Genomic DNA, 23,755 nt, shown 5'->3' with positions numbered 1-23,755 from the left:
ATCATCTTATTAACATCCTTTCTTCGTGGCAATCAACCTTCGGAACCGTTGCGACCAGCCTCAGCTACGACGGCAACCCGTCCGTGAAAATAACTTGTTAAGTCAGGCTGCTAGCAGCATCTTCAGGGCCCCCGTTCGCCTGCATTTTTAAATTTTCTCGCCTTTCGCCGCTTCTTCCCCGGCGCCTGGCATTTCCGTGGTCAGCCACGCCGTGACGTGCCTGGCGCTCTCGCTCTCACAGCCAGATGCTCAGTGGGGGCTGATCTGGCTGCGGACACATGAAAAGGGCTCTGGCTGAATGGCCCTTGGTTGACCGGGGGCTGACTGGCTGCTCCCTGCTGGAGAGAGCCATTTTGCCCCGGTGAAATTTTGGGGAGGCCAAATTTGCGGCCACTGGGGATTTTATTTTTAGGGTTTTTTTTTTTTAATTTTATTTGTTTGCTTTTTTAGCAAGCTGACTGACTGACTACCTGGCTGGAGGGATGAAGGCGCAAACAGCAAAGGCTGTTATGGTGCACCTTTTGTAGACAATTCTGTTCCTTTTTTTATTATTAACTGATCAGGTGCCAGCCCCTTTTTCTCTCTCTCTTTTTTTCTCTCTCTCTAGTTAGTTCTCTCTTTCTCTTCTCTCTCTCTTTCTCTTTCTCTCCCTTTCTTTCTCTATCTCTTTCTCTTTTGTTATCTTTTCTCTCTCTCTCTTCTCTCTCTCTAGCTAGTTCTCTCTTTCTTTTTTCTCTCTCTTTATCTCTTTCTCTTCCTCTCTTTTGTTATCTTTTTTCTCTCTCTTTCTTTAGATAGTTCTGTTTCCCTCTCTCTTTCTATCTGTTCTCTCTCTATTTCTCTCCTCTTTTTTCTTTCTCTCCCTCTATTTATCTTTCTCTCTCCATCTATTTGTCTAATTCTCCTTTCTTTCTTTCTTTCATTCTTTCTTCCTTCCTTCCTTCCTTCCTTCCTTCCTTCCTTCCTTTCTTCCTTCCTTCCTTTCTTCCTTCCTTCCTTCCTTTCTTTCTTCCTTTCCTCCTTTCCTCCTTTCTTTCTTTCTTTCTTTCTTTCTTTCTTTCTTTCTTTCTTTCTTTCTTTCTTTCTTTCTCTTTCTATTTACCTAATTCTCTGCTCCTTCTCTTTCTCTCCTTTCTCTTCCTTATCTTTCCTCTTTCTTTATCCCTTTTTTCTCTCTCTCTCTCTCTTTCTCCTCTCTCTTTCTCTCCTCGCTCTCCTTTCTCTGCTGTTCTGTTTTTTAATCTGATTATTGATATTTGGCGGCCCAGCCAGGCCTAAAGCAGCCATCTTCCTGGCTCGTATATCTTTACGGCTTTCCCCGAGCAGAGACTCTCTCCCACGCTTTGGGTGTCTGCCCCCAGCAAATGGATGCCGAGCGGAGGAGCGAAGGCTCACCTGCCTCCGAGAAGGGAGGTGCTCAGGTGACCCCCTGCGGTGGCAGGTTGCTCACCTGCCTCCTGGGATCGTGCAGAGGGCAAAGGGGATAAAAGTGCACCGCTTGAACTCTTGCAGGATTGTGGGGGGGGGGTCTGTGCCCACCCTTCCCTTCTCTCCTTCTGACCCCTTAGCCCAGCTAGCCCGGCTGGCCAGGATGCCCGGATGGAGAGGCGTGGCAGGGAGCAATAACAATCTCAGTTTCCCCTTAATTATTGTTTTGTTCTGCCTGTTTCCTTCTCTTTGCGTTCTTCAAGCGGGAAAGAGTCCTGGAGCTGAGATTTGGAAAAAAGAGGAGGGGGATGGAGAACTGCTGGGGGGGGAGGAGGAAGAAGAGCAGGGGGTCTCCCTCCTCCCCACCCACCCCCCCTCCCCATCTTGGCTCCCGTTTAACCCTTCCTTCTCTCCCCCTCCAGGATGAGACCTCGGTGAGCAGCAGCGAGGAGTTTGACATGAATGACTCCACATGGATGTCAACTGATCAGCAGCTCCAGGCCAGCCTCAGCCCCCCTCAAGAAGGAACCATGCGCAGCCCCCCAAATATCCACAGCCAGGAGGATGGTGAGTAAAGGGAGACACACACACAACCCCGGCATCCTCATTGGGGCGGGGGAGAGGGCAAGGGGCAAGGGGTCCCAGACTGGGCTGGCCAGGGGGGGGGGTCACCTGTGCAGAGATGTCTCCATAGAGCGAGTCCCCAACTTGCAAACTGTTCATTTAGCGGCCAAGACATCACTTGGAGAAAAAAAAAAGCAGCTGACAACCAGGCCTCGCGTTTACGACCGTCACAGCATCCCGACGTAATCAAAATTTGGGCGCTTGGGAACCGAGCAGGTTATTTAAGCGGGTTCCAGCATCCTGGGGTCAGGGGATCCCCGTTTTACGACCTTCCCAGCTGGGCTTCTGGCAAGCAAAGTCAGTGGGGGGGGATTAAGCTGGATTCATTTAACAACGGCACGTTTTTATTAACGGCAGAGGGTCACTTAAACAGACAGGGCGAGAAACGGTCGTAAAATTGAGTGCGACTGACTCAACAGCTGCCTGGCTTAGCGGTGCAAATTGCTTGTGTGTCGTAAGTTTGAGGACTGCCTGGAGGTTGCCCTGCATAAGCAGATCAGAAGCGATCCTGCAGTTTAAAAAAACCCTTTGCATGAGCTTTAAAACCTTGATTTCTTCATGCAAAGAGGGGAACTGGAGATTCTGGGGCCGTGACAGAGAGATAGACCCACATACACGCGTACACACTCGTGTGGCATCTGCTGGTTTTCCTTCTGATTAAAAATGGCAACACTTCTGTCGCTAAGTGAGACACGTTAAGTGAGTTTTTAACAAAATTGAATTTTTGCCTGCCTCGGTTGCCAAGTGAATTCACTGTGGTGGTTAAATTAGCAGAAAGTTGCCAAAAGGGGAGGGGGCAAAATTACGTGGACCCCGGGATGCTGCAACCGTCATAAATGTGAATCAATTGCCATGTGGAGTCCGAATTTTGATCCCAGGGGGAGGGGAACGCTGCAAGATTGGTAAGTGTTGAAAAAAGGTCAAAAAAAGTCAAACTTTTTTTAGGGCGGTTGTAAGTTTGAACGGTCACTGAATGGATGGTCATTAAGCCGAGGACTACCTGTGTACAGGGACGGAGAGCATACACTGAAAAAATAAAGGAATACCCTGAAAAAGGAGAAAAGAGGTTGGCAAGGATGGAGGGGGGGGGAACCCCTGAATTGCTTGTGTTTGTACTTTTGCTTTGCGAAGCAAAATTCTAGAGCCAAACTGAGAAAAACGACACCAACGTGCATTTTTTCCTCTAATCAAGGGCATCTTTCTGAAATAAAGGACTGTCCTTCATCATAAAAAGGACATTTTGGTCACGGGATGCTATCTGCTCAGCTGAAGCCGGATGGGGTCACTTCAGGCTGCCAGCAGAGAAGGGGAACCTGCAAGCAGAAAATCAGCAGATCAGGGAAATAATAAATAGTAATAATAATAACAACAACAGCAACAGCAACAACATAATACAACAACAATAATAACAACAGAGTTGAAAGGGACCTTGAGGTCTTCTAGTCCAACCCCCTGCTCAGGCAGGAGACCCTATACCATCCCAGACAAATGGCTGTCCAGTCTCTTTTTGAAAAGCTCCAATGATGGAGCACCCACAACTTCTGGAGGCAGGTTGTTCCACTGATCAATTGTCCTCACTGTCAGGAAGGTTCTCCTTAGTTCCAGGTTGTTTCTCTCCTTGATGAGTTTCCATCCGTTGCTTCTTGTCCTGCCTTCAGGTGCTTTGGAGAAGAGCTTGACTCCCTCTTCTTTGGGACAGCCCCTGAGATACTGGAAGACTGCTATCGTGTCACCCCTAGTTCTTTTTTCCATTAAACTAGACATAATCCCTGCAACTTAGAATAGAGTGGGAAGGGACCTTGGAGGTCTTCTAGTCCAACCCCCTGTTCAGGCAGGAGACCCTATGCCATTTCAGACAAATGGACGTCCAGTCTCTTCTTAGAAACCACCAGTGTTGAAGTTACCACAACTTCTGCAGGCAAGTTGTTCCACTGAAGGACGAGAAGGAGAAGGGGAAGGAGAAGGAGAAGAGAAAGGAGATGGGGAAGGGGAAGGGAAGGAGAATGGGAAGTGGGAGGAGGAGAAGAAGGAGGAGATGGGAAAGAGGAGGAGGAGGAGAAGAAGGAGGAGGAGGAGGAGAAGAAGGAGGAGGAGGAGGAGGAGGAGGAAGGAGATGGGGAAGGGGAAGGGAAGGAGAATGGGAAGGGGGAGGAGGAGAAGAAGAAGGAGATAGGAAGGGGATAGGGAGGAGGAGGAGAAGAAGAAGAGGAGGAGGGGATGGGGATGGGAAAGAGAAGGGAAAGAAGAAGGAGAAGGAGAAGAGAAAGGAAATGGGGAAGGGGAAGGGAAGGAGAATGGGAAGGGGGAGGAGAAAGGAGGAGGAGGATGGGGATGGGAAAGAGAAGGGAAAAGAGAAGGAGAAGAGAAAGGAAATGGGGAAGGGGAGGGAAGGAGAATGGGAAGGGGGAGGAGAAAGAGGAGGAGGAGGGGATGGGGATGGGAAAGAGAAGGGAAAAGAGAAGGAGAAGAAGGAGATGGGGAAGGGGGAGGGGATGGGAAGGAGAAGAAGGAGATGGAGAAGGGAAGAGGAAGGAGATGGGGAAGGAGAAATTTCTCCTTAGTTCCAGGTTGCTTCTCTCCTTGATCAGTTTCCATCAGTTGCTTCTTGTCCTGCCTTCAGGTTATTTGAACTCCTCTCCTTTGTGGAAGTCCCTTAGATACTGGAACTCTGGGTGCGGGTTTCCCCTACTGACAGAGGTCAACATCTGTTGGCTTGAGGGCCGTTGAGAAGCAGTAGTAGTGACCCACCTCTGTTTCAAGTCTGAAACACAGGCGAAAATGGGAGGAGGGGGGTGCGGCACCCAGCATGCAGCCTGCTAACATCATAACAAGCTTCTCTTTTGACCTTGGATGGTGCATCTCAGCACTTTTTCAAGGAAAAGGCAAGCACAGAGGGAGGGGGGGGTGTCCTGCTTTGTGAGAAGGGGGGGGGGGTTGAAAAGGACACCCTGCAGATGCCATTTGCTGCAATGATTTCTTAGAGGTCTGTCAGAGCCCAGATTTAGGGCAAATTTAGAGAAAGGGCAAAGGGCAGAGGTCAAGCCTTCAGGCGACCTACTCTCCCAGTGCAGGGCAGGAGACAACAGAAACGCAGACACACAAACCCACCGGCTTTTCTAAGAAAAAGCAAAACCTCAAAAGAAGGGTTGTGCCCAGTGGTTCTGTGGCCAGCGTGATCTCCTCCCAACCTGTAGCTAATTGCTAAAGGCTAAGGAAGATGTGGAGGTGCTCAGCTGTCCCCTGCAGGCACCCCAGCATCTAGCACAGAGGTCCTCAACCTTTTTGGGCACCAGGGACCGGTTCTGTGGTTTTTCCGCAGACTGGAGAGTGCGCGGTTTTGTGTGCTGCCTCCATCCCGCGGATGGGGCTTTGCTTGTTTGTGTGGACCGGTTGCTGGCATGCCAAGGCCCGGTACCAGTCTATGGGGCGGGGGTTGGGGACCCTTGATCTAAAGGATCTACAGAAGTACAGAGAAGACCAACAAAGATGATGAGGGGACTGGAGGCTAAAACATACAAGGAATGGCTGCTGGAATTGGGTACGTCCAGTTTAACGAAGAGAAGGACGAGGGGGGACATGATAGCAGCCTTCCAGTATCTCAGGGGCTGCCCCAAAGAAGAGGGAGTCAAGCTATTCTCTCAAGCCCCTGAAGGCAGGACAAGATGCAACAGATGGAAACCACTCAAGGAGAGAAGCAACCTGGAATTAAGGAGAAACTTCCTGACAGTTAGAACAATTAATCATTGGAACTACCTGCCTCCAGAAGCGGTGAACGCTCCAACCCTGGAAGTTTTTAAGAAGAGACTGGACAGCCATTTGTCCGAAATGGTATAGGGCAGTGGTTCTCAACCTTTTTAATGCCGCGACCCCCCAACCGGTCGTAAGTCGAAGACTACTCAACTGCTGCAGCACCATTTGCAGAATGGGACTTTTGGCGGGCTCAGCAGAGCAGAGACAGCCTGGACAATTCCTATTGGCTTTTGAAAGCCAACAGAATTAGACTCTATTCAAGAGAGTCTATTCTATTGGCTTTCGAAAGCCAATAGAATAAAAGGGAGTAGCACAGCTAAGGAAAAGGGGGGAAAAATGGCGGACTGCGTTGTTTGGCGACCCCCGTGAAATGGTCGTTCGACCCCAAATGGGGTCCCGACCCACAGGTTCAAAACTGCTGGTATAGGGTTTCCTGCCTGAATAGGGGGTTGGACTAGATGACCTCCAAGGTCCCTTCTAACTTTATTATTATTGTTGTTGTTATATTATTGTTGTTGTTGTTGTTGTTACCATGTCAACCCTCTGGCTGGGGAATTCAACATTAAAGAAACTCTACGGCCTTGAGGTGCCTTTTTTATTGAGCGTGCATCTTGGCACTGAAGAAGTAATATCAACTTCCTGCTAGAGCAAAAAGCAAACTTCCTGCTAGAGCAAAAAGCCCCCAATCCCACACCCCACCCCCCCCCCAGACACACACCAGGCCACACAAGCAAGGGCCACGTCCAAGGCTGCTGGGAACAGGCCCTATGCAACACCCGTAATGTCCTGCTAGGACTGGGCAGGGAAAAACAAGGCCCACGCAGGACACGAGCCCGGTCAGAGGCCTTCACTTTGTCCCAGTTGCAGTTGCAGTGGGGAGGGGCGAGCGGAGGGGACAGCCATGCAAGCGAGGGGTTGTGTGTGAACTTTGCACAACTGCTTCTTAGAGTGGAGGGGGGGCAGTCACAGTTCATCTCCAGGCTCTGTCTGGTTCCTTTTATTTTTATTTATTTTTGAGGAGGGGGGGGGGCTTGAACCCTTCTTTGTCTCCAGAGGCCCCTGCTGAGCGGCAGCTGGAGGACCCAGAGTTGTTGGGCAGGCGGGGAAGAAAACCCCTCTGTCCTGCGAGGAAAAAAGGGCAATTGTTTGCAAAGCACGCTCACCCATCCCTCCGCCCAGCCGGGCCCGAAGGAGGAAGGCGCTGGGTGCGTCCCGTTTTTTTTTCCCCAGCGGACCCAGCCCTGAATGAGTTGCCCCTTGGCGCGGGGTACAAGGACATCGGTTAAGAGCCAGGGCATAAACTGAACTAGTGAACAAAGCCTGGAAGTAGCCAGGATACTGTTTTTCTACCTGGTCTACTTTAAGACTTCAACTCCCAGAATTCCTCAAGGCAGTTGCCTAGACTAGTTTCTCAAACCTCGTTAAGATGGGGGGACTTCAACTCCCAGAATTCCTCAAGGCAACTCCCTAGACCAGGGGTAGGCAACCTTGGCTCTTTTATGACTGGTGGACTTCAACTCCCAGAATTCCTGAGCCAGCCATGCTGAGGGGAAAGGGAGGTTTCCAAGCTGAGCCAGGTTGGCTGAGGAATTCTGGGAGTTGAAGTTCACGAGCCATGAGGGGGGTCATACTTCCTCCATGCTGGCTCAGGAATTCTGGGAGTTGAAGTCCACCAGTCATGAGGGGGCCTTAGTTCCCCCATGCTGGCTCAGGAATTCTGGGAGTTGAAGTCCACCAGTCATGAGGGGGCCATAGTTCCCCCATGGTGGCTCAGGAATTCTGGGAGTTGAAGTCCACCAGTCATGAGGGGGCCATAGTTCCCCCATGGTGGCTCAGGAATTCTGGGAGTTGAAGTCCACCAGTCATGAGGGGGCCATAGTTCCCCCATGCTGGCTCAGGAATTCTGGGAGTTGAAGTCCACCAGTCATGAGGGGGCCATAGTTCCCCCATGCTGGTTCAGGAATTCTGGGCGTTGAAGTCCACCAGTCATAAAAGAGCCAAGGTTGCTTACCCCTGGCCTAGACCAGTGTTTCGCAAACCTCCTTAAGATGGGTGGACTTCAACTCCCAGAATTCTCCACTCAGATCCATGTTTCTCAACCTCAGCCACTTGAAGCATGCTGGCTGGGGAATTCTGGGAGTTGAAGTCCACCCATCTTAAAGTGGCCCAGTTTAAAGGAGCATTGCTCCAACCCTTCCAGAGCTTTGCTAGCTGGGTTCACACAACACTCTGGACTAGAATGAGACTGGGTTGTTGATCTTCAGGTCACTTTAGGCAAATCGGGTGTGGTTGTGCGAATGAAGCCTGGCTGGGGAATTCTGGGAGTTGAAGTCCACCCCTCTTAAAGTGGCTCCGGTTGAGAAGCATTGTTCTAACCCTTCCAGAGTTTTGCTAGCTGGGTTCCCACAACATCTTAGACTAGAATGGGATTGCGTTGTCGGTATTTGCCACTTGAGGCAAAGTAGGTGTGGTGGTTGTGCTAATTTTGCCATCTTCTTAAGCAATGTTTCTCAACCTTGACAATTTTAAGGCATGTGGACTTCAACTCCCAGAATTCCACAGCCAGCGTGAAAGAACTAGGACCCTTTCATGACTTGTGGACTTCAACTCCCAGAATTCCTCTGCCCGGCATGCTGGCTGAGGAATTCTGGGAGTTGAAGTCCACATCTTAAAATGGCCGAGGTTGAGAGAGAGTTCTAGTCCCCCCCACTCCCCTCACCCCCCCTTATATAAAATGGTTGTTAAGCAAAGGCGGTGGTCGTTAAGCGAATCCATGTTCCCCCGATGGGTGGGGAAGCTTTTTGCCGCTAAAGTCTGAAAACAGGCCCTAAGTAGCTCTGGGGAGGTCCATCCTAACTTCAAAAAGTCATAAAACGGCCGGTCGTAAACCCAACATTTCCGTTGCTAAGCGAGACAACTTGTTCAGTGAACTTTGCCCCGGTTTACGACCTTTCTTCCCGCGGGTGTTAAGTGAATCCCTGCCCTTGCTGAGTTAGTCACCCGATTGTTGTCAATCTGGCTTCCCCAGTGACTTCCCATTGTCAGGAAGTCGCAAAAGGGGAATCACGTAACGCCGGGACACTGCCGCCGTCGTAAACCAGAGACAGTCGCCAAGCATCTGAATTTTGATTCAAGTGACCAGCGGTCGTAACAGTGAGAGACGGCCCTAAGTCCCTTTTTTTCCCAGTGCCGTCGTAACTGAAACGGTCACTAAACGGTCGCAAGCTGAGGGCTGCCTGGAACCTGTGTGAGAATCACCTCAGGATTTTTTCCCCAATGGCAAAGTTCAAGGCCGCGATCCTCTTCCTCTCCATCAAAGTCCATGGCTTGTTCCAGAAAAACTGGGATTCTGATCTTGGTTACGTGGAGACAGGTCCGAGCTGCCTGCAGGGCCACCCAGGAACAAACCGACATCAAACCCTGGTTGGTTTGCATAATTAAAGGCGGTGCCTTCCTGTTTGCTGCCCCCTGTGTGGCTGGCCCAGCTTGCAAGGAGCCCTAGGCACAGGGTGGCATGTGTGTGTATGTGTGTGTGTGTGTGTCTGGCAGCTGCCGTCCTCCTCTGCCCTGCCCCACACACCCACACACACACACATCACTGGTTGGACTTTGGCGAGAGGGTGCACCTGCCGTTGTTCCAACCCTTTTTTTTTATTAAAAGTTTTACAATATAATTTATTACAATATAAACCCCTCCCCCCATTCCCCCCTCCCCCACTTCCCAGAGCTGATTACAGGGTATCAAGAAAAAAACAAACATAATCTAACTAACATAAACCAACTATACTATCAATCAAAACTATAACACACTTTAAGTCCTTCTCAAAACAAGTATTAACAAATTAAAACAAAAATAATAATATAACTAAAACTATTAATGATTATCTAAAATCTACTCATAAGCAATATAATACTTTTCAATTTCATATTTCTTTTGAATATAATCAATCCATCTTCTCCAAACCCTTCTTGTACAACTTACACAAACACGCACCTCAGGGACGTGTGACACACACACACACACACACACACACACACACACACACACACTATCTCTCTCTCTCTCTTACACTTTTTCCCTCCCGTTGTTCCTTGCCAACGTTTTCAGTTTTCAGTCCTGGGTGGTGGCAGGGTAGATTTAGGGCGGCGTTTTATACCGGGGAGGGGGGGAGGAGATGGCGGTTGCAGGAAGAGGCAGGAAATGGAACAGAGTACAGGAAGTCCTCAGCTTAACGACCACAATGGTGCTAAGTGAAAAATCACGCTCCAATAAAGGAGAATATTGGTAGCTCAGGGTTGAAATGAAGGGTCCTCGGTGCTCTTTGAGCCTGTGGTTTTCCTGCAGACGTTTCATGACCCAACTAGGGAACATCATCACTGTGAGAAGGAGGAGGAGGAGAAGAGGAGGGAAAAGACTGTGGGGTCCTTGATGCTCTCTGAACTGGGTGGTTTTCTTGCAGACGTTTCATGACCCAACTTGGGAACATCATCAGTGCTAGAAGGGAGGAGAAGGAAGGAAAGAAGGGAGGAAGGGAGGAAGGAAGGGAAGACTGTGGGGCCCTTGGTGCTCTCTGAACTGGGTGGTTTTCCTGCAGACGCTTCATGATCCAACTAGGGAACATCATCAGTGTGAGAAGGAGGAAGAAGCGGAGGAGGATTGTGGGGTCCTTGGTGCTTTTTGAGCTTGGTTGTGTTTTCTTGCAGAGGTTTCATGACCCAACTAGGTAACATCATCAGTGCTAGAAGGGAGTGGGGATTATAGAGAGGAGGAGGAGGACGACTGTGAGGTCCTGGGCGCCCTCTGAGCCTGATGGTTTTGCTGCAGACGTTTCATAACCCAACTAGGGAACAACATCAGTGTGAGGAGGAGGAGGAGGAGGACTGTGGAGTCCTGGGTGCTCTCTGAGCTTGGATGTTTTCTTGCAGACGTTTCATGACCCAACTAGGTAACATCATCAGTGCTAGAAGGGAGTGGGGTTTATAGAGAGGAGGAGGAGGAGGAGGAGGAGGAGGAGGAGGAGGAGGACGACGACGACTGTGTGGTCCTGGGTGCCCTCTGAGCCTGATGGTTTTGCTGCAGACGTTTCATAACCCAACTAGGGAACAACACCAGTGTGAGGAGGAGGAGGAGGAGGAGCAGGAGGAGGAGCAGGAGGAGACTCTAGGCTCCTTGGTACTTTCTGAGTTGGGTTGCTTTCCAGCAGACCTGTCATTACCCAAACTCGGTCACACCATCAGAGCTCTACTGAGCTACGTCCAGCTGTGGACAGCCAGTGGCATCCGGGCATCAGTGCCCAGCCTCTGTCCTTTTCCTTGGGGCTTTTGCAACGTTTCACGGCCTGCTCCCACAGCAGCCACCCCTCCCCACACACACACACATACACACAGTCCTCACACCGGCCTAGAGGGAGGCCGGTCACAGGGAGCGCGCAGAGGAGAAGGAGGAGGCAGCGCCCGGTTGCTGTGGCAATGCCCGGGCCGTCAGCACCTCGTGTGCCCGGAGGAATTAATCCTCCCGAGAAAGAGAGCGGGGGGGGGGAGAGATGGAGAGTGCCACAGACAGATAAAGCTGCTGATCCTCTGGGAAGGGGCTGAGCGGGAGGGGAGGGAGCCCCCCCCACACTCCCCAAACAGCAAGAATTCCCGAGCACCTTGGCACGGCTGGCACACGCTGGGCAAACTGGGATAAGATGGGGAAACGGGTGGCAGACCTGGGGAGGGATGAAGAGCACCAAACCAATTCGTTTTTTTGCCGTCCAGCGAGTTTTCTCCTTCCCCTGACACCTTCCTGCCCCCCCTTTCTCCCTCTTTCCCCCCCCCAGGCTTCTGTCATCTGGGTCAGTGATTAACCGAGATTAAAGAGATCCGGGCAGACAAATAGATCCTCTCAGCGGGCAAAGCTGTGGGGAACCGAGGTGCCCGGGACCCGGAGACGAGGCAGGCTGCGGGCACTGCGGACTACAGCTCCCATAAGGCAGCCAGCGTGGCCAGCTGATGGGAGCTGGGGGTGCAAGGGTCCCTGGAGGGAGTGGGGGGGGTCTTTCCTACCTGCCGGCCAGGGAAACCTGCACCAGCTGGGGAGGGGGGAGGGCAAGGACTGTTTATTTTTCTTCCCCTGCCAGGCATGGCTTGACCCCCAATTGCCCACCCCCTGGGGGCAAAATGGAGGTGGGGGGGGGGTGCCATCTCCTTGCATCCTTTGTTTGCCTTGGCAGAAAACAGCCGGGGGGAGTACCAGAAGTGGGGAAGGTCCCTCAGAATGGGGAGGGTCTGCAAAGGGGGGGGGAAACGGGGGCTGGAAGGCCAGGGAGATCAACCCTGGTGATGCAGCTGGGGAGAAGGGGATGGGGGGGGGAAAGGGCACCCCGGAGAGAGCTGGGTAGGAGGAGGGAGACCTCTTCAATGCAACCCCCCCCCCACTGCTGAGCAGGGAGGTAGTGCCAGCCCTCCCCCCCCCATGTGCACTTGGCAGAGTGGATTCTAGGCCTGGAACAAGGGTTGTTTCCATTGGGGGAATGAGGGGGGGGGGTTCTGGGCTGTTGCTTGGCACGTGGGCCATCTCCCTGGGAAGCAGGGAAACAGCAGAGCCTGTAACCGTGGGGGGGGGGGAGGAAGGAAGAGGAGGAGTAAAGGAAGGAAGGAGAGGAGGAGAAGGAAGAAGATAAATAGAAGGGAGGGAGGGAGGGAGGGAGGAGGGAAGGGGGAGTAGGAAGAGGAGGAAAGGAAGGAAGGGGAGGAGGAGGAAGAGGATAAAGAGAAGGAAGGAAGGAAGGGGAGGAGGAGAAGGAGGAAGAGCATAAAGAGAAGGAAGGAAAGAAGGAAGGAAGAAAGGGGAGGAGAAGGAAGAGGAGGAAAAGAAGGAAGGAAGGGGAGGAGGAGGAAGAGGATAAAGAGAAGGAAGGAAAGGGAGAAGGAGGAGGAGGAAGAGCATAAAGAGGAGGAAGGAAAGAAGGAAGGAAGAAAGGGGAGGAAATGGAAGAGGAGGAAAAGAAGGAAGGAAGGGGAGGAGGAGGATAAAGAGAAGGAAGGAAGGAAAGAAGGAAGGAAGAAAGGGGAGGAGAAGGAAGAGGAGAAAAGGAAGGAAAGAAGGAAGGAAGGGAGGAGGAGGAAGACGAAGAAGATAAATAGGAGGGAGGAGGGAAGGGGAAGAGGAGGAAAGGAAGGAAGGGGAGGAGGAGGAAGAGCATAAAGAGAAGGAAGGAAGGAAGGAAAGGAGGAAGGAAGGAAGGGGAGGAGGAGGAAGAGGGTAAAGGGAAGGAAGGAAGGGGAGGAGGAAGATGATAAAGAGGAAGGAAGGGGAGGAGGAGGAGGAAGAGCATAAAGAGAAGGAAGGAAGGAAGAAAGGGGAGGAGAAGTTAGAGGAGGAAAAGAAGGAAGGAAAGGAAGGAAGGGGAGGAGGAGGAGGAGGAAGAGCATAAAGAGAAGGAAGGAAAGAAGGAAGAAAGGGGAGGAGAAGTTAGAGGAGGAAAAGAAGGAAGGAAAGGAAGGAAGGGGAGGAGGAGGAGGAGGAAGAGCATAAAGAGAAGGAAGGAAAGAAGGAAGAAAGGGGAGGAGAAGGAAGAGGAGGAAAGGAAGGAAAGAAGGAAGGAAGGAAGGGGAGGAGGAGGGAAAGAAGGAAGAAAGGGGAGGAGGGTAAAGGGAAGGAAGGAAGGAAGGAAGGAAGGGGAGGAGAAGGATAAAGAGAAGGAAGGAAGGAAAGAAGGAAGGAAGAAAGGGGAGGAGAAGGAAGAGGAGAAAAGGAAGGAAAGAAGGAAGGAAGAAAGGGGAGGAAATGGAAGAGGAGGAAAAGAAGGAAGGAAGGGGAGGAGGAGGATAAAGAGAAGGAAGGAAGGAAAGAAGGAAGGAAGAAAGGGGAGGAGAAGGAAGAGGAGAAAAGGAAGGAAAGAAGGAAGGAAGGGAGGAGGAGGAAGACGAAGAAGATAAATAGGAGGGAGGAGGGAAGGGGAAGAGGAGGAAAGGAAGGAAGAGCATAAAGAGAAGGAAGGAAGGAAGGAAAGGAGGAAGGAAGGAAGGGGAGGAGGAGGAAGAGGGTAAAGGGAAGGAAGGAAGGGGAGGAGGAAGATGATAAAGAGGAAGGAAGGGGAGGAGGAGGAGGAAGAGCATAAAGAGAAGGAAGGAAGGAAGAAAGGGGAGGAGAAGGAAGAGGAGGAAAGGAAGGAAGGAAAGGAAGGAAGGGGAGGAGGAGGAGGAGGAAGAGCATAAAGAGAAGGAAGGAAAGAAGGAAGAAAGGGGAGGAGAAGGAAGAGGAGGAAAGGAAGGAAAGAAGGAAGGAAGGAAGGGGAGGAGGAGGGAAAGAAGGAAGAAAGGGGAGGAGGGTAAAGGGAAGGAAGGAAGGAAGGAAGGAAGGAAGGGGAGGAGGAAGATGATAAAGAGGAAGGAAGGGGAGGGGGAAGTAGAAGGAAAAGAGGAGGAGGAAGAGGGGGAGGAGGAGAGGGTTAAAGAGGAGGAATCAGGAAGAGGAGGAGAAAGGAAGAAGAAGAGGAGGAGGAGGAAGAGAATCATCTGCAGGTTGGGTGGGATCAGTTGCAACCATCATACACATGAGTCAGTTGCCACGTTTGATCAGATGATCACGGGAAATGCCGCTACGGTTGTCAATGTGAAAAACAGTCGCAAGTCGCAGGATGGAGGAGGTTCTAATAAGGCCGCCTTTTGCAATTGACTAATAGCGAATTTGTCAATGCCAATGGTGTTCAAGTGATGCTCCAGTTGTTTTGGGATTGCACCCAAGGAGCCTATTACTATTGGTACTACCCTTGCTTGCTCTTGCCACAGTCTTTCTATTTCTATTTGTAGGTCTTTGTATTTTGTTATCTTCTCCAGTTCTTTCTCGTCTATTCTGCTGTCTCCAGGCACTGCCATGTCCACTATCCAGACTTTTTTGTGTTTCTTATCGACAATTATTAAGTCTGGGGTGTTATGTTGCAGGTGCTTGTCTGTTTGAATTCTGAAGTCCCAGAGCAGTTTAATTTTATCATTTTCTATGACTTTCTCTATTTTATGATCCCACCAGTTCTTGCTTACAGGCAAATGATATTTCTTGCAGATCTTCCAATGCACCATTGTTGCTACTTTGTCATGACGCTGCTTGTAGTCAGTCTGTGTGATCTTCTTGCAGCAGCAGTTGTTGTTATTATTATTATTATTATCCCCATGGTCCCATGATCCAAATTCAGGCACTTGACAACTGCTTCATCTTTATGACAGTTGCAGTGTCCCGGGGTGTGTGTGTGTGTGTGTGAGACGTGATCCCCTTTTGCGGCCTTCCGATGCGCAGAATCAATGGTGAAGCTCGATTCGGTGCGACTGACTTCACAACGGCAATGATTCGCTTAAGAACTGTGTCAAGAAGGCAAGAGCTCCCATAGGCACAGAAGCTTTGGGCTCCATTGCAGTAGCCCCCCAGCGTAGTTGAAGCTCCTGGATAGTCTTCAAGGGCAGGCCCGTATAGAGCGCCTTGCAGTAATCCAGACAGTGAGCGCATTTTCTCTCATTGCAGACGACTCCTCTTCAGAGAGTTGCAGCGGGAACGGCTCCTCCACGTTGAACCCGTCCACCTCCAGCAGCACTCAGGGCGATGCCACCTATGCCGAGGTGAACGGCAATGGAGCAGGCGCCCCCATGGACTTCAGCGCCTCGTCGGAGGACCAGCCCATCAACCTCTGCGACAAGTTGGCCACCGCGCACGTCACCGCCACCTACCAGTCGGACAGCTGCAGCGCCGACGGCCTGCGCAGCCGGACGAAGTATGGAGCCAAAAGCACAACAGAGGTGGGTCCAGATGCTCCGCCTGGTCAAGATGCCACCGCCACCCGCACGCAGCTGCCGAGTCCCATGACCTCCTGGTTTTTGTGGGACCTCCTAACCTGGAGAATGTGGTTCAGGAGATCCCCAGCCTGTGGGAAGCCATCCTCAGCCACCAGTTGAGGTTGACCAAGCTTCCAACTCAAGATATGTTTGGGGAAGAGGAGGGCAGGAACAGGAAGAAAGCATGGCTGCTGGTTTTCACTACCTTGCTCCAATCCCCCAGGAAGATCCTCAAAAGAGGATAGACATGTCAGGTGGCTAGCTCCTGGCCCACCTACGCTGCAGGTGGAAGACTAGAGGTTGGAGAACTTGTTAGGAGATGGCCTTGTCCAGTTTGAGGACCTCAGGGTGGGTTGAGCATTATCCCATGAAAAGGCACAAAAGCCCACCTAGAAATCCAGTGTCACCTTATAATTGATTTTGGGTTGAATTCCCACCCACCAAGCCCGCCCAACACAGGTGTATCCCATGCAGTTGTCCCCATCACACTGGGGACACATTGCTTTGGAACAGATGAGTTGGCTTCAGAAACGACAGAGAAGCCACACGTCACAACAGCCGTCTCCAATCTTGGCAACTTTAAGACTTGTGGACTTCAACTCCCAGAATTCCTCAGCCGTCTAAGGAATTCTGGGAATTGAAGTCCACAAGTCTTAAAGTTGCCAAGTAGGGAGACCTCCTGCATTAGAACATAGTTGCTTGGATTAGACTAGTATTGGTGAACCTTGGTCCTTTTAAGATCTGTGGACTTCAACTCCCAGAATTCCCAGAAGTCAGAGGTGCCAGGTTTGGCCAACACTGGCTTAGACAAACATGTGGCTGAAAGTTGCTTTTCCCGGGACCTTCTGATAGGAATCAGAAGGCCTTTTGGGGATAACAAGTGAGGTGGGGTTACAATGGGTCCACCTGTCTTCAAGGAGAGCAGGGTGGTGGATGAGGGGTACCTCCAGGCTGATCCTGGCTAGATAACTAGCCAGGAGGTGTCTGCACATCAGTGAGGTTGACACCACCAAGAGATTTTGGTCATCCTCTAAAGCAGGAGTCACCAATCTGTGGTCCGTGGCCCACTACCAAACTGTGGGCTGTTGGCTACTGTCCCATGTGAGTGGCTGGCCAGTGCAAGCAAGTGTGCACGCTCGTACCCCCCCCACTCGCACTAGTGTTGCGGTGTTGCACGGGCTCTAGCAATGCCGTGTCGGGAGGGCGCCAATGTTGCCACGAGCGCAGACCCCACTCGCACTAGCATCGCGGCATCATGCTGGTACTAGCGTCGCTGCAAGCGCTACAGCCCCACTCACGCTAGCATCACGGCATTGTGTGGGTGCTAGTGTCGCCAAGCATCACGCATGCAATCACGACCCCATTTGTGCACACGCAGCCCCGTTCACATGTGCATGCACTCGCACCCTCTCCACTCGTGCTAGTGTTCCGGCGTTGTGTGGGCTCCAGCAATGCCGTGTCGGCTGGGCTCTAGCATCGCCATGGGCGCACACCCCACTCGCACTAGTGTCGCAGCTTCATGCTGGAACTAGCGTCGCTGCAAGCGCAACATCCCCACTCGCGCTAGCATCACAGCGTTGTGTGGGTGCTAGCGTCACCAAGCATTGCACGTGCAATCACGATCCCGTTTGTGCACACGCAGCTCCGTTTACATGTGCATGCACTCGCACCCTCCCCATTCGTGCTAGTGTTGTGACATTGTGCGGGCTCCAGCAATGCCGTGTCGGCCGGGCGCTAGCATCGCCACGAGTGCACTCCCCACTCACACTAGCATTGTAGCATCATGCTGGCACTAGTGTCGCTGCAAGCGCAACATCCCCACTCGCGCTAGCATCGCGGCGTTGCGTTGGTGCTAGCGTCGCCCAAGCCTCGTGCAGACGTGCATGGCCCTGTTAGCATCATGTGTGCAATCATGACCCCGTTTGTTTGTACGCGGCCCCGTTCACATGTGGATGCACTCACATCCTCTGTCATGTTCCAACAGTTGAAACTCAAAAGAACTTCGAGGCATCGTTTACCTTAATCTTTTTATTGGAGTAGCATAACATCGGCACTACATAATCGAAGCCAAAAACTGAATTCCCCTCCCCTGGGCACATAGTATCAAAGGACAAGTCCCTCCTCCAATTCACAGTCATAAATCACATTCCCCAATTAGCTTGAAGCACAGGCTTCCTCTCCAGCTCTCCAGCCCACCAATTCTTAATCAGCTCTGGGCTCAATAACCTTGATTCTCACACTAAGTTTAATGTTGTTATGTCTAGCTGGACTCTCATTCACATTCCCCCCTCCCCTTCCCAGCATCATCTAACTAAAAGTGGAAGGGAAAAAGATGGCTACATTTCCATCTGTTGTCAATGCGAAACATCCGATGTTAGCAGTGTTGACACCCTCCCCACTTGCGCTAGTGTTGCGGCGTCGCATGGGTGTGCATGGCTGTTTGCGTCACACGCACAATCACGATCCTGTTTGGGCGCATGTGGCCCTGTTCACGCGTGGGTGCACTCGCACACATAAACGCACCTCCACCAGCACCATCCCTCCTTCGGCCACCAACCCAGAAAAGTTGGGGACCCCTGCTCTAAAGACCTAGAGGTGGACCCAGGAAGGGTGAGTGACCCCGGGAGAAATCTGAAGTCCCAGCAGGATGTTGGGGGGTTAAGCGGAGGCTTCAAGGTGGTGACTTCTTCCTCTCCCGACAGTCCCCTCCCTACAGCTCCGGCAGCTACGACTCGGTCAAGACGGAGGTCAGCGGATGTCCCGAAGACCTGACCGTGGGCAGAGCTCCCACTGCCGACGACGACGACGATGACCACGACGACCACGAGGACAACGACAAGATGAACGACTCAGAAGGCATGGATCCCGAGCGGCTAAAGGCGTTCAATGTACGGACCGAGAACGATCCGTGGTGGTGATAACTTCTGAGTAGTTCCTTGATTGCTGCTCGCCTACAGACAGACTCTTGCCAGACTAAAGCAATTACAGATAGTCGAATAGAATAAGAGAGTCGGAAGGGACCTTGGAGGTCTTCTAGTCCAACCCCCACCCACCCACCCAAGCAGGAGACCCTACACCAGTGGTTCTCAACCTGTGGGTCAGGACCCCATTTGGGGTCGAACGACCATTTCACGGGGGTCGCCAAACAACGCAGTCCGCCATTTCCCCCCCCCCCTTTTCCTTAGCTGTGCTACTCCCTTTTATTCTATGGGCTTTTGAAAGCCCATAGAATAGACTCTCTTGAATAGAGTCTAATTCTATTGGCTTTCCAAAGCCAATAGGAATTGTCCAGGCTGTCTCTGCCCTGCTGAGCCCGCCAAAAGTCCCATTCTGCAAACAGTGCTGCACCAGTTGAGTAGTCCTCGACTTACGACCGGTTGAGTAGTCCTCGACTTATGACCGGTTGGGGGTCACGGCATTAAAAAGGTTGAGAACCACTGCCCTACACCTTTTCTGACAATGGCAGTCCAGTCTCTTCTTGAAAGCTTCCAGTGACGAAGCAAAGCCAATAGGGGAAGCCAGATTCGCTTAGGAATCTCACGGTTCACTTAACGACTGCTTAAAGGCTGTAAAACGGGCTGTAAGTCAAGGATCGCCGGTCGTCATTCAACGCGGGCCCAGCGAGAGCAAAAGCCTGATCGGTTTCCCCGTTATCTCTGCAGATGTTTGTGCGTCTCTTCGTGGACGAGAACCTGGACCGGATGGTACCCATCTCCAAGCAGCCCAAAGAGAAGATCCAGGCCATCATCGAATCCTGCAGCCGGCAATTCCCGGAGTTCCAGGAACGAGCGCGCAAACGCATCCGCACTTACCTCAAATCCTGCCGCCGCATGAAGAAGAACGGCATGGAAATGGTGAGGGCGGGGGTCTTTGCGGTGTTCCCCCCCCCTCCAGACATCTGGAGCAGCAGTGGACAACTCTGCCAATTTCAGAGTGGTGGACCTCAACTCCCAGAATTCCTCAGCCAGCATGGCTGGCTGAGGAATTCTGGGAGTTGAAGTCCACCACTCTGAAATTGGCGGCTGTGGGCAGCTCTGCCAACTTTACAACCCGTGGACTTCAACTCCCAGAATTCCTGAGCCAGATCCCATCCTGGCATTAAAGGGGATTTAATCCTCTGCTTATGGGCGGAGGATAAGAAGAGCGGCTCTCCCCATTGGAAAGGGACCCTCAGGCATTGGGGAAAAGCCCCCCCCCCCCAGGAAAGCTAAATCCATTCATTCGTTTGCTTTCCTTGACCGACAGATCTCAACGATGCCTTTTCAGGAGGCAACTGGACTTTGCTTGCTTTTCTCTGAAGACGTTTCGCTTCTCGTCCAGGATGCTTCTTCAGCTCTGCCTGGAGGGTGGTGGGTTGAAGAGCTGAAGAAGCTTCTGGGATGAGAAGTGAAACGTCTTCAGAGAAAAACAAGCAAAGTCTTGCCTCGTGAAAAAAAGCTTCTTTGGGAGAACCATGACCTGGATGACTTGAGAATCTCCATAGACATTGATTGACAGGTGGATCCTGAAGTGGGGTTTGCAGGGAGGAGGGGAAGGGGGATGAAGAGGTGAAGAGAGATGAAGAGGGGGAGAGGCGAAAGGATGAAGAAGAGGAGGAGGAGGTCCTTGGTGCTCCCTAAGCTTGGTTGTTTTCTTGCAGACGTTTCATGACCCAACTAGGTAACATCATCAGTGTTAGAAGGGAGTGGGGTTTAACAAGAGGAGGGGAAGAGGGATAAAGAGGAGGAGGAGGAGGACAACTCTGGGGTCCTTGGTGCTCTCTGAGCTTAGTGGTTTTCTTGCAGACATTTCATGACCCAACTAGGGAACATCATCAATGTTAGAAGGGAGGAGGAGGAAGACTATGGAATCCTTGCTCAATGTATCTTAAAATTGCTTTAGATCTTTCGATTCTCCTCCCCTTTCTCTGCTTTTTTTAGTCTCACTTGCTAGCGTTACTTTTTTTTCAACTGTATAGCCATAAATAGAGCCACATTCAGTTGTTCCAGCTTTCCTGAAAATGTCCTTTTTCTTCAGACCAGGCCGACCCCTCCTCACCTGACCTCAGCCATGGCCGAGAACATCCTGGCAGCTGCTTGTGAAAGTGAGACCCGGAAAGCAGCCAAGCGGATGCGGCTTGAGATCTACCAGACGTCGCAGGTATGGGACCCAGCATCGGGTTATTTGCTGGCCTTGAGTATCCGGATAGCTTACCCCTTTACCGTTTGCAAGAAGGCGCAGGGTCCCATCCTTGATTCTGTACATTGTGTTCAGAATTGGGTTATTTGCTGGCCTGGAGTATCGAGATAATTATCCCTTTACCGCTTGCAAGGAGGCGCAAGGTCCCATCCTCGATTCTGTACATTGTATTCAGAATCGGGTTATTTGCTGGCTTTGAATATCAGGAGAAGTTACCCCTTTACCGCTTGCCAAAAGGCACTGAATCCCATCCTCGATTCTGCACCCTGGTTTGTTTCAAACCCTTACATGATCAGAATTTATATTCATGCCACATGTCAGTCCTAAAACTGACTCTACTATAATATAGTCTTCCACCTACAACCGTTCGTTTGGCGACCATTCTCAATGGCACTGAAAAAAGTGACTTATGATCGCAGAACATTCCCAGGGTTACAGGATGAAAATACCGGCGCTTGGCAATTGGCATATACAGGTAACACTTATACAGGTAACACTATACACTTAACAACAGTTCATTTAGTGACCGTCAAAGTTACGACGGCACTGGAAAAAGTGACATGTCCATTTTTCACACCAATGACCATTGTAGCATCTCCTTGGTCACGTGATCAAAATTCAGACCAACTGAATTTTGGCAACTGACTCACTAGTATCGCAGTATCCCAGGGTCACGTGACCGCTTTTTGTGACTTTCCGACAAGCAATGTCAACGGGGAAGCCAGAGTCACTTAATGACCGTGTCACTCACTTAACAACTGTAGTGATTCCCTTAACAACTGTCACAAGAGAGGTCGTAAAATGGAGCAAAGCTCACTTAATTGTCCCGCTAGCAACCCAAAGGTTGAGCTCCACTGTGGTCCTAAGCTGAGGACTACCTGTATTTAGGATGTTGCCAGCCTCCTGGGGTTGTGTGATTGCTGTTTTCCACGCTGTCAGACCTGCCCCAGCAAAGTCCCTAGGAAAGAAAGACCATCGACTCCATTTGGTTGAAGCGATTGGTTCTTTTACTGAAGCTTAGTGGTTGCAGTAAAAGCGAGGCTAGATCTGAGTATTCCCATGCAAAAGGATACAAACTTTCCTCCTTCGTCACAGCCCTCCCCCGTTGACCAGTTTGCCACTGACCAGTGGTGTGCCACCTAGCTATTTTGGGAACCACTCGGACGTTTGGTGCAATTCGCATTCCGTTCCCAAGCTTCATGGCCTTGAAGACTGGGACGGGCTGCTTTCTCACACCTCTGGTTTCCGTCACACCTGCCTCCACCCCCTCCCTGTTTTTTCATCTCTACCCCATACATGCTTTGTGCCCATTTCCTCTCCTCCACCCATCCACCCCAAACGGTTGATGGCGGGATGGCAGCAAGGCGCCAAGCCGAAGATGGCAGCTCTGACACAGGCTGAAATCTCACGGAGGGTCCTGATTCTCTTTGCTCCTGACGCAACGCATCCGGTGTTTCTCCCCTTGCAGGACGAGCCAGTTTCAGTCGACAAGCAGCAGTCCCGGGATTCGTCCACCTCCGTCACGCATTCGTCGTACTCACTGCCAGCCTCCTCCTCCTCCTTCTCCCAGGATCCCGTCTACATCAACGGGAGTCTGAATTACAGCTACCGCAGCTACGGGACGCTGGGAGGCACTTTGCAGCCGACTCCTCCACTCCAGACAGGGAATCACAGTAACGGTAAGGAAGGGAGCCCAATCAGAATACAGCCAGGAGGGACCTTGAAGGTCTTCTAGTCCAACCCCCTGCTTAAGCAGGAAACTCTATACCAGGGGTCCCTAACCTGTGGGCTGCTGGCCACTGGGCCGCACCCCCCCACACACGTGCTAGTGCTGCAGCTGCGGGGTACGAAAACAACGCGACGCCATGCCACGCAGTGCAAAAATGGGCTGCTGCCGCGCTGCAGGGTGTGAAAACCAGGACACCACTGTGCCGCGGGACACGAAAACGGGACGCCATCACACCGCGGGGCGTGAAAACAGGCCAACCCTGCACCTTAGGGCGCAAAAATGGCATGCTGCATTGCACAGCCGCTTCCTGATAAAATGACATGATGGCAGTCTTCCAGTATCTCAGGCGCTGCCCCAAAGAAGAGGGAGTCAAGCTATCCTCCAAAGTGCCTGAAGGCCGGACAAGAAGCAACGGATGGAAACTCATCAAGGAGAGAAGCAACCTGGAATTAAGGAGAAATTTCTTGGCAGTGAGAAGAATTAATCAGTGGAACAACCTGCCTGCCTCCAGAAGTTGTGGGTGCTCCAACACTGGAAGTTTTTAAGAAGACATTGGACAGTCACTTGTCTGAAATGATATAGGGTTTCCTGCCTGAGCAAGGGGTTGGACTAGATGATCTCCAAGGTCCCTTCCAACTCTCTGTTTATTCTATTCTATTCTGTTTTGTTCAATTCTATGTTCTGTTCTTCTGTTCTATTCTATTCTATTCTATTCTAATTCTATTCTATTATTCTATTTTATTTTATTCTGTTCTATTCTAATTCTATTCTATTATTCTATTCTAATTCTATTCTATTCTGTTCTGTTCTATTCTATTCCATTCCATTCCTTCTCCTATTCTATTCTATTCTATTCTATCCCACCCCATCCCATCCCATCCCATATTTTCTATTCTATTCTATTCTATTCTATTCTATTCTATTCTATTCTATTCTATTCTATTCTATTCTATTCTATTCTATTCTATTATTCTATTCTAATTCTATTCTATTATTCTATTTTATTCTATTCTGTTCTATTCTAATTCTATTCTATTCTATTCTATTATTCTATTCTAATTCTATTCTATTCTATTCTTGTTATTCTGTTCCATTCCATATATTCTGTTCTATTCATTATTATTTCATTCGATTCCATTCCATTATTATTCTCTCTATATATATATTTAAAAAAAGAAATCCTGTCCATCCCTTGACCTGATGCCTCTGTGTTTCTCTCCACTGCCCCTCCGGTTTGCA

At 50.9% G+C, this 23,755-nt stretch overlaps 1 protein-coding gene across 4 annotated transcripts in view; it reads left to right on the top strand.

The window, feature by feature from the left end:
• The window catches only part of NOL4L (nucleolar protein 4 like), a 119,923-nt gene that overhangs the window by 95,081 nt on the left and 1,087 nt on the right, over positions 1-23,755 (top strand). For all 4 annotated transcript variants that reach the window (XM_039318885.1, XM_039318887.1, XM_039318886.1 and 1 more), the window contains 6 exons: positions 1,851-1,995; positions 15,302-15,573; positions 18,312-18,497; positions 19,272-19,463; positions 20,626-20,748; positions 22,256-22,466. In XM_039318885.1, the coding sequence (XP_039174819.1) occupies positions 1,851-1,995; positions 15,302-15,573; positions 18,312-18,497; positions 19,272-19,463; positions 20,626-20,748; positions 22,256-22,466 (1,129 nt within the window). The remainder of the gene's footprint in view (positions 1-1,850; positions 1,996-15,301; positions 15,574-18,311; positions 18,498-19,271; positions 19,464-20,625; positions 20,749-22,255; positions 22,467-23,755) is intronic.

The sequence above is a fragment of the Crotalus tigris genome, unplaced genomic scaffold, assembly GCF_016545835.1.
Source record: "Crotalus tigris isolate CLP2741 ecotype Arizona unplaced genomic scaffold, ASM1654583v1 scf7180000021643.52994198:917841, whole genome shotgun sequence".
Taxonomy (NCBI): domain Eukaryota; kingdom Metazoa; phylum Chordata; class Lepidosauria; order Squamata; family Viperidae; genus Crotalus; species Crotalus tigris.
The sequence above is the reverse complement of the archived record's forward strand: the minus strand, read 5'-3'. Positions and strand labels throughout refer to the sequence as shown.